At 26.8% G+C, this 11,280-nt stretch overlaps 1 protein-coding gene across 2 annotated transcripts; it reads left to right on the top strand.

The window, feature by feature from the left end:
- Window positions 1–1,327: 1,327 nt before the first annotated feature.
- On the top strand, window positions 1,328–3,763 carry LOC124931605 (protein ABIL3-like). Of its 2 annotated transcripts, none has more exons than XM_047472117.1 (9): window positions 1,328–1,601; window positions 2,045–2,171; window positions 2,431–2,513; window positions 2,593–2,743; window positions 2,831–2,930; window positions 3,028–3,094; window positions 3,167–3,234; window positions 3,332–3,456; window positions 3,566–3,763. In XM_047472117.1, exons 2-9 carry the CDS (start codon window positions 2,073–2,075, stop codon window positions 3,740–3,742), a joined length of 870 nt encoding a protein of 289 aa, XP_047328073.1. In that variant the 5' UTR covers window positions 1,328–1,601; window positions 2,045–2,072; the 3' UTR covers window positions 3,743–3,763. The 2 variants fall into 2 exon arrangements, with proteins under 2 accessions (XP_047328073.1, XP_047328072.1); XM_047472116.1 differs by having other exon boundaries at window positions 3,016–3,094.
- Window positions 3,764–11,280: the final 7,517 nt, after the last annotated feature.

Raw genomic sequence — 11,280 nt, 5'->3', positions numbered from 1 at the left:
GTCTTTAATCATTTCATCGCAATAGTAGTTTTCACTAGTCTTCTATCATCAACATATTAACATCAAAAATTTCAAATTTACAAGACAAATTAAAAACAAAATATAATTTAGAATAAAAATAATATAATTTAATACTAAAAATAATTGTCTAAAATATAATAAATCAAACCTTTTTTCTAACCTTTGTAATTGATTTCTTCATAATTTGCTCAATAACATATTGTTTTCTTTTTGTGGGTGGACGACATGGCCCTTGTAGTTTTATTGGAGAGTGTATTGTTTTTACACTAGATATTGTCACTCCTTTAAACTTTTCAACAATTAAGAGTTTAAAAAAGAGAATTAATTCAGTTGAGTAAAATGATTAATAATTTATTATTATTATTATTAATATATATTATTAAATTAATAGATGATATAATTAATTAATTGAATTTTTAAAAAAAATATATTTATGATAATAAAAATTAAAGAAATTAATTATTAAGTGTTTTTTAATAATAAAAATTGATTTTTTTTATTGAATGCGTCTTAATTAATATATACTGAGTTAGCTGGTCTATTCAGCACTCCACGTCCTTCGCTGCCCCATTCGCTGCAAATGTTTCGCTTTCAACTGTCTTCATTAATCGGAATTCCCCTCCATATATGTATGAGAGCGTTGCCATTAGAAACAATATCATTTCAAACTTTTCCTTCTGTTCTCTTATTCGTGCTATGAACTCTTGTATTTCTTTCTCTCCAGGTATTGTAGACCCGGGTATCAAAGAAGTATTTGAAAACATTCGCGTAAAAGTTATATCCCTTAATTTTTTTCTTTACAAGCTCTATGATTTCGTTCTATGTATCTGAAAATTTAGTAATATTTTGTATATTACTTAAAACAATCCCACTAGTATGTGGGATCCCCTAGTATGTCTATCCAAGAAATTTGATGAAATGACTAATAATGTCTGCGCAAATGACCCTTTGGATGAAATCCTTTTACATCATGCAATCAGATAATGTTTACAAAAATGACCTCGCGTGACAAACATTAGCGTCGCGTCACACAACAAAATATTTTCGTCATAACACCGGGAAAATAGTCATTTCCATAAATTTTATTGGGGCCTATCATTTGTTCAAATAAAAACTTTATTAGGGGTCTTTCCATTAAATTTCTCATCTCTCCGTGTGTAGTCTAGTTGGTTCTGTTCCGATCCGGTTCAACTGAGTCTCTCAGCATTCCAATTTGGTCACGGTCCGATTCAACCGAGTCTATGAGCTTTCCAAATTGGGTTTTGATCACTCTTTTGCATTGTGAGTTGTAACATTTACTTTTCTCCTCCTCCTTTCCTTACCAGCATTCATCAGTTTCTTCATCGCCGAACTGCAAAACATATCTAACTCTATATCCATGGTTTTGGCGTTTCCTGGCTCGTGATCGTCCTTTGTGTATCCTCACAGGCTGTAATTGTCATCTTCCTTTGATATACTGAAATACAATCCAACGGCATGTTTTGTTCTCTTCTAAATGGGGTCACGTAAATTATGCCTTCTTTGGTATTTGGGGCTCCATAGGATCTCTTCCTTTCTGTTTTAGCTGAAGATCAAATCAGGTTACTTTTCTTCTTTTCTTACCTCTCTTTCATTCATTCAGTTCCAATACAAATGCTTGCTTGCTTTTTTATGGGTAGATGGAGTTGAGTTATTTCGCTTTTAGTAGAAACTTCATGATCACATTTTTTAGGGTTATGGTCTATCTCATTATCCTCAGTTGCTAATATGACTAAAGCTTTGTTATGATGAAATTTTGAAGCATGTTGATTTACGAGGGGAATTCGACCACACCCTTTTGATTTTATGATTATAATTTCGAAACCCTTTTCTCTATATCTTTCAATAAGAACTTGTGAATAACCCAAGCCTCTCTTTGGTAATGCTGCTTCATTCTCTTTCAAGAAGAATTTCGATGCAGGGTTTTGTCATTTTTCTCTCTAGCATTGAAAGTGAAATCTTCACTAGCTATGATTTATTTATCTTGTCCGTTAATGGATTACAGAGAATCCTACCTTTGGAATTTTCGCTCCATGAAGTCAAATTCATCTGTTTCTGAGTCTCTTCCTGATGAAGAAGAAGAAGAAGAGATATGGGCCCAGGAAGACTTCCCCTTTTCGAATAACCTTAAGGTAAGTCACCTGCCATTGCGATATTTTGCCAATTCATTCTCTTTTGTACGTCATTTTTTGAATTTAAGATGAAGAGATGGATGTGTTGTTTATATTTCTTCCAAACAGGTAGGATCTTTTGGAACTGGGTTTTGTAGATCAAGCTTGTTTATGGAATCAAGATTATCCTGATTTTTGTTTTAGACACTGAATAACTGTAATTGCTTCATTCAGATTTGAAAATTGGCTGAAATTGTGAGATTTCAATTTGTTTCTTTAGGACTTGCAGAACCTCAGGATGCAGTTATACGCAGCAGCGGAATACTTTGAACTGTCTTATGCAAATGATGACCAAAAACAGATGTGAGCAGCAAAATTAATTAATTTCTATGAATTTTATGTTCCCTGAAAGTGAACTAAGCCTGTTACACTGAACTTGCAGAATGATTGAAACATTGAAAGATTATGCAATTAAAGCTATTGTGAATACAGTGGATCATTTGGGTTCAGTAGCATATAAGGTCAATGGTTTTGTAGATGAGAAGGTTGATGAAGCTTCTGCAACAGAGCTTCAAGTGAATTCTATTGAGCAGGTATTTGCTTTTCCTCATTGTTTCAAATTTTGTTGGTCAAAACCGAGAAAAATGTTTCATTTGTTGTTTTTTGTTGTGGTGCGTTAGAGATTAAAGACATGCCAAACACATTCTGAGCTCGAAGGCCTTCGTCAGCAGTCATTAGTAATGAACTCACCCAGATATCATAAAAGATATGTGTTGCCAGGTAAATATTCGTTTTTACTGTTTTATTCCAGTAGTTTTTGCTCTAGATTTATCTTAAGGTATCTGTCTGATTTGAATTTCCTTAGCACAATGCACAGATGAATTTCTTATTCCTTGGAAAGCTATCCCAACCACGGTTAAAAGTCTTCCATCTTCTTTAGTCAGGTAATATTCCCTATAACTGCCCATCATTTTTTCTTTAATGTTATATTTACTGCAGCGTTTGTCACTCCACAGAAAAGAACGTCCGCCATCACCTTCACGACGTTCATATTCCAAGGAAGGTGATTTACACAAAGAACCAGGTTTGTTAGTACATGCTAACAATGTTAAGTAAGAAAAACAAACTTCTTCTTCTCTTTAGGTGTTTGATTTTATTGCCTTGTCTGGACATTGAATCAGAAAAAAAACGAACTGTTTCACCTTGCCGGTTTCCTCTTCCTCGATCTGGTTCGTTGCCTAATAGGCCAAGCACAACTAATCCAATTCAACCTGCCAACCCAACCCTCTTTCGAGGAACACAACAGGTAAGATATTGGAAACCTTATTTTTTGAAACTCTAATTGACTCTTAGCTAATTTCAATGGAGGGACAACTGCATTGATAATCCACATACATATTGTTTCATTCCTGCAGAATTCTACCGAGCTTTGGAAATCAGCTTCAGTGCATGTTGATCATGGGAAGGAAAGCTTCAAAGAACCAGAACAGCCTCCAAGAAAAAGCAATAGTCTTATTCGAGCCTTGCTCAAAAAGCGCAAGCCGATAAGGAATGATGAAATGCTGTATACATATTTGGACAAATACTCATAGTAAAGAGAGTTTTGATGTCACTGCAAAATCCGACTATCTTCAATTAGTGATTACATTAATATGCAATTCTAATTTCTGAAGTAAAAGAGGCAGGTATGAAACAAAAGTGACTTGAGCAGAGGACTTTTTTATTTCTATTTCTGAATGAATGAATGAATGAATTGAGATTTAAAGAAAAATATATTGCAAGCTATCCTAAATCAACTTTGATAAATAAAAAGAAAAACTAGTGGAAGAAAAAAACATTGTTTAATAAAAAAAAATATTGGGATTATTTAAATTAAATAAAAAAATATCTTATATATTTATGTTTTAAAATATTATAAAAATAAAATATTTTAATATTTAAGTTAATAATTTATTGCTAAAATAATTCATCCTTAATTTATTTATTTTTTAGTTTAATAATATATAATATATTGCATGAGAAAAATATTTTACAAGCTAAGAAAGGAATGGTATCCCAAATATAAATTCATGGGCTTGTTGAATAAATTTTAAAAAAAATATTACAATGTTATAAAGAAAAATGGTAAGATAGTAGTAAAATTATTAAACATTCTGATTAATTTTGTTGCTCAATAAATTTTGATTTTAAAATAACAAAACATTTTTTATTTTTTTTGTATATATCATATTTGTACATTATACCCACTTGTTTATCTATTTTCTTTAATATTTACAACCAAACAAAATGCAATCTTTTTTATTTCATTTATTGTTATGTAAATATGCATTTTTAGTTTGGATTCAAATTATTTTCACCTATAGTATTAAATTATTAGTTATTTTCAACAAATTTGGACAAAGTTCACTAGCTGTCACTGACATGGCAACACGTGAACTATTTTTTTTTTTTTTTTTTTTATATCATGTGTAATATTTTATTTAAAATATAAAGATAGATAGGTAATTTAAAAGATTTTTAATAGTTTTCAATTTGTCCTATTCTTAATTTCTTTCACTCTCATTTTCAAATTTTAATAAAATTCACAAGTGACAAAAAAAAATGAGAGATCATCCTAATAAAATAATACAAAATAAGATTGAACAAGCAATGAATTTACGTTTTTCAATCAAAAATTTAAACTTACACGGAACGTTTTTTTGTTTTTTGTTTTTTAATTTAAAAAATAATACAATCTCATAGTAACCCATATTTAAGACTTAATTTATTATACAATACTCTCAAAATCTCATCAAATTGAACTATTCTAGTAAATTCATAAAACTATGAATATAACCTTAAAAAACATAAATCATAACCCTTGAAATTTAAAATAAAGAAATTAATATCATTTAAGTCATTTGATAATCTCTATTTGTCAAGTAAATTATGGCCGCCCTTGTATCCTAACACATTTAACCTTTCAAATAAAAATGACAGAAAGTAAAATTAAACCTTGAATTAATAACAATCAAAAATAAAGGAGAGAGGAACCAACATATGATTCTCTTTTTTATTTCTTCTGATTTCTCTACTTTATTTTTCTCTCTTTTTCTTTTTCTTTTTGCTAAACATAGTGAAGCAAACATAGTGAAGCTAACCATGCATTATAAGTGCTGTAAATACTCAATTTTAGTGCCTTCACTCAATTTTGTAAAGCGATAATTTTTTAATAAAATGTATGTTTGGTTAAGAAAATAAGAAATTAGAACCAATCTTCCTCATTTCATGCTCTCAATTCTGTTCATCAATAATTGGGAAAAGTTTCTTTCTGGATACCCTTCAAATGAATCTAAGCTGACCACAACCCGATGTTATTTATCGTCTCATTGCATGTTTAATGCGGGGTTATTTGAAAAATATAGGTTCTAGAATTAAAATCTTTATTTAGTTATTGTTTAATGATTATAACTTCTAAACACAATTTGCAAAATGAATCTAAGCTGGCCACAACCATATGTCATTCATTATATATGGTCTTGGGAATTATATGAGGTAAATAATAAATGCCTTTCCAACACTTTCTAACTGAAAAGAAAAAAAAATAAATAAATAGACATTGGGACTTGTTTGGTTTTGTCAGCACTCTCTTAATATATAATTTTATTTTATTATTATTTAGTAACAATATATATTTTATATTATATTAATTCAACTAAAATTTCAATTGTCTACTGATAATTAGTTTTTTATTCGATTACAACTATTTTAATTTCATAATATTATTTTTCGAAAATCGTGTAGTCTTTCCATACTTTTAATAAATTAATAAACTAGTGGACTTACTATTTATTATTATGGAGTTTAATTTTGTTACCATCTTGGTCAGGCTAGCAAATTTTGACCCAACAAGATAGAAGGCAAACAAAAATCTTTAAGTTATTTATTTTTAAATTCGAGTAATAATAAACATGTTAAAATGACTTAAATGTTAAACATATTAAAATGACTTAAATGTTGAGACCGAGTAGGATAAAAAAAAACTAGCGGACTGAACACTTAAAATCGAGATCGAATGGGATAAAAAAAAACTAGCGGACTGAACACTTAAATTGACCTGAATTAGACCCGGCAATCCGTTCGAAATTATAATTTCTTACCCACCCACTCAATTATACTCAACAAATTGAAGTTTTCCTTATGTTTCAAATTGACTTCTTCTTCCTTTCTGCTCAAAACTTTTAACAGCCATCCAAAAAATTTGAAGTTTTTTTTCCTTTTCAGAATTGGCCTATTGTCTCGTGGCTTTCTCGCTAACTCTTCAAATCTTGTTTATCATCAAAGTCGCTCATAGACTTAGACATCATCGTGCAAAGTCCGTTTAATTTTTATGTTCAACTGGTAAACGAATTTGTGATTTAACTTTATTATTATTTTAAGTTGAATGATATTAATTTCAAGATTGTAGGTCAATTGAGATATTTACAAATAAACACATCCGGTTGATGTTATGTTTATGTTACAATTACAAATAAACACATCATGGTTGATGTTAGGTTAACATAATCGGTGAGTTACTCACCGACCACCAACCTGAATCCTACATGAATTACCACCCATAATTTTAGTTTCAAAAGAGTTCGTGGGATACCATTTATATTATAAAAAAATTATTTTTTTGTATAATAATTTTTTCTTTTAAAGCCGTATATTTAACTTTCATTTTCATTTAAGACGTTATAAACAAGAATGAAATTACTAACCTTTGATCTTTTAGGAATCATCCCTCCTAACACTTGAACTACCTTATATATTGTAATATATTAAAAGTATATATTATAACAAAAAAATTAACCTCAAACTCATATAAAATATGAATATTAAATAAATACATAAAAAATGATATAGGATCTTAAAACACAAATACCTACCCACACCCTTTATAAAAAAAAAATGGTTCTAAGCACAACAACTGCATGACGAATTAGTTATAATACTCACATATCATTTTGTGTTATTTTATTTTAAAAAATTAGTGCATCCTCATTTCCACTCTCCTCATTATTATTATTTTTTTTTGTTTCTTTACTATAAAGAAAATGACACAAGTCATTTATTATCAACTGACAAACAACACAACACGGTTAAATTCATGATCCCTGCCGACTGCCTTAGAGCTTGTTTGAGGGAGTGGTTTTTGTTTTTGTTTTTTTAAATATTTTTTATTATTAAAAATAGGAAAATATTAATTTTTATTTATTTTTTATTCTTTATCTCTCTATTTTTATTTAATAATTAATTTATATTAAAAAAATATAAAAAATAATTTTAGTGTTTTAAAATATAAATAAATTGATTAGATTATGAAGTGATAGTTTTATCCCAATAACTCATTCATCAAACAAACCTTCATAATATCTATTATATTTAGTTAATTGGAGTGCAACTGAAATTAAGATGAGAATCTGCTGTCCCAAGTTCCCAAGTTAAACGGTCTCTTACTGTCTCATTTATCAAAACAACATATTTTGATAAATTAGACAAATAAAAAATTATATATATGAAATAAACACTAAATCCTAAATTCTAAACACTAAATTTTAAACCATAAACCATAAATCCTAAATTATAAATCCTAAAAAATTATATATATGACATTTTATTTTAAACCGCAAGTGAGACATTATTTTGGGACAGCAGATCCTTCGCCCTGAAATTATGGTCTTAATTAATTTTAAATTATTTTTGTGTCTAATGACTTCAAATATTTTTTTTAAGTTTTAAAATTCCATAAATTTCATATAAAAATTGCAATTCCATGACTAATTTCTTCAAACATTATAATTGAACGGTGAAAATCAAATTATGTCCAATATTTAAGTACATATATTATTTAATAGTTGTGTATTAGTTTTTACCATATAAATATTAAAGCCCAATTAATATTATTTATTAAAGTATAAAAGTTATGAATTTATTTAGATATCTATAATAAATATGAAGATATATTTTTGTATAAAAGCATAAATATCACTTACTATTTCATTGACAGACCAAATAATAAAGTAAATTGATATATTTGGGTTAGGTCTCAATCCATATAGGTTATGCCTCAAAAACATTAATCAAGAACTGTCGATAAAGGGTTGCAAATCCTAAACCACATCCACATCATTCATTTTCGATCCAGGTCCAGAATTGAGAGATCCAAAATTGAGAGAAGATTCGGAAAACAACGAAGAGCGAATGAACTGTTTTTCATAAAAGACTTAAGTATATTTACGCAATTACAGTTTATCTTAATTTATCGACATATAGTATTAAAATTATAGAATTAAGAAATAAATATTCAGATTAAAGATTTTAACATAATATTATAGTTGTAATTACAAATCCATTGATTTCATAAGATATATAGTTAGATAACATTTGGGAGATAAATGACCTGGTGTTGTGTAATTAGGTAGCCATTTGAAAGATAGATGGATTCATAGGCTCAAAATCTAACATTACTTACTCAAATGAGCATCTCATAAGCACAAGCAAATATATATCTCTACAATTGCTGGTTCATGGAATACTCATTTGAGCAAGAAACATTAAAAGAGCCTAACACTTTATCTTTCTCCTTTGTAACATTTCTTTTGTGTTTCTCAAGAATGCCCAACCCCCTAACCTATTTATAGGAGGATACTCATCAATAGTAAGGTAGACTCGTGTCCCTTTCGTTAAGCTCTGTTTGATTCAGATAATTAAAAAAATATGTTCCTATTTTTCATTCTCACTCATACAAAAATGCTTCTCAATTTGTTTATGGTCTTTAATAAATCAAAGATTACGAGTTCAATTTATATTGTAAGGTCAATCTAACTTTTTAATAAATTAATAAATATTGGAACAAATATGTAATTTTTTTTAACATAACCATGATGAAGTATCAAAATAACTGAAATTATCCTCATAGTGATAAAATAATGGACAAAATCTTAATTGTGCAAAATTGTTAATCTTTTGAATTCTTATTGGTATGGTAGCTAGTATAGACCACTTATAATTTCTTAACTAATTAATTCATTTTATATAACATGTGATCTTAATTAAATTTACATAGAGCTAGAAATGAAAAATAAATTAATGACATATATATAACTTCTAACCATCACCCCACCTACCAACCAAACAAATTAAATAAACAGTGAAAGAAAAAGTTAGAAAAACCGTTGTACATCAAAAGAAAAGGACTGTTTATACGTCGTCGTCATCACTTATCAAGAGAATTTCAGCTAGCTAATTTAATTAGTTTGTTGGAGCTTAAATATTATACAAGAGTGAATAATAATTTTCTAGTAATTAATAAAATCATAATTCAGCTTATGTGAGCATGCAGATTGTTATTTTTTTGACCGGAATATATGGATCTAATAATAAATAATTTATAACATTAATTATTCAAAATCAAACAGGAATTTAGCTAGCTAACTATCTAATGAAAGGGAGTTAAAAATGGGTAGGTGGATCTACTCTAAAAATTTAAATGCTCATGCATGCCCAAATTAAATGGCCTAATTAAAGAAAAGTACATATGGACCATTCTATCTTGCCAAACCCTAACTAAATTCCAAGTTCAAAGCTGGTTTTTTTACACTTTTTAAATTTTTTTCGTAAAATTAAATACTATAAATATTTTTAATTTAACTTTTAATATCACTGATTAGCTATTTATAATTATTTATTTATTTTAAATTATAATTAATTTATGAATTAATTAAATAATGTTAAAAATTAAGCAATCCAAATAATTTTGATATATATATAGTTACTTGGAAAAAAGCTCACTTAGACGTATGTACTTATACAACTAGTTCATTTAGACGTATGTACTAATAAAAGGTCATTTAAACCTATGTACTATCAAAAATTGGCTCATTTAGCCTCTTTTAATAACTATGGTTAACTTTTATTTTTAAATTTATATATTTATTAATTAAATATTAATAAATTTTCTCTCTCTTTTTTTTCATTAATTAAACTAGGTAATTTATTTTATTCTTAATTTTTTATTATTTTAATATTAATTTCTCTTTTACATTTCATCTTTTTTTTATTAGTTTTTATTTTTCATATTTCTTAAATTCTCATTTTTTTAAAAAAAATTTAACAACTTATTTATGAATTTTATGTTTTACTGTAATATTTTTTTGAAGGGTTTTATCTTATTTAATTTAATATAATAAAAATGAAAAAGGATTTTTTCTTATTTAGTTTAATATAAATAAAAATGAAATTAATAATTTGTTATTTAATTTTTATTCACGGACTTATATTAGTAGTAAAAGAATTGTTTTGTCTAATATTTGATTATTACTCTTTTAGTATTTGATGAATGAGTTTTTATTATTATTCAATTCTTAATTCTTAATTAATTTATTTTTGTGTTGAAGGATTTTGATTGTTGAAAGAATTTTTATTGTTATATTCAATTATTGGGATCAAACAATTTTAAAATAATTAATAATTAATGTGAATATAAAAAATATATATAAAAAAGAAGAAGAAATGTAAAGTTAAAATAATTAATTATGAATGCTCATATATAAAATAAAATTAAAACAATGAATCATAAATACTCATATAAAAATAATAAAAAATTAAAAAAAGATAAAAGTAAAGAGTTCATTTATTAGTAATAAATGAAATAATAAATAAAAAAGGAAAAAAGAGAAAATATATTAATATTTAATTAATAAATATATAAATATAAAAATAAAAGTTAACCATAGTTACTAAAATAGGCTAAATGAGCCAATTTTTGATAATACGTACGTTTAAATAACCTTTTATTAGTAAATACGTTTAAGTGAATTAGTTGTACAAGTACGTACGTCTAAGTGAGCTTTTTTCCTAGTTACTTTTCACTATTTATAAAAATTAAATAACTTTATTTAATTATATTAATAAATTTTAAAATATGGTATTGATCCAAAATTAACTGAATTATTATTTTGGGGAGTTATTCCGGTTGAATATTGATTAAAAAATGTCAAAATATATTAAATGGGTTAAATTGATAAAAACTTATTAAAGGAATCAAAAATATATTAAATTGATAAAAACATGTTAAATATATTAAAAATTATATTAAATAAATCAA

Source organism: Impatiens glandulifera, chromosome 3 (assembly GCF_907164915.1).
Source record: "Impatiens glandulifera chromosome 3, dImpGla2.1, whole genome shotgun sequence".
NCBI lineage: Eukaryota > Viridiplantae > Streptophyta > Magnoliopsida > Ericales > Balsaminaceae > Impatiens > Impatiens glandulifera.
This window is presented reverse-complemented; position numbering and strand designations above follow the sequence as displayed.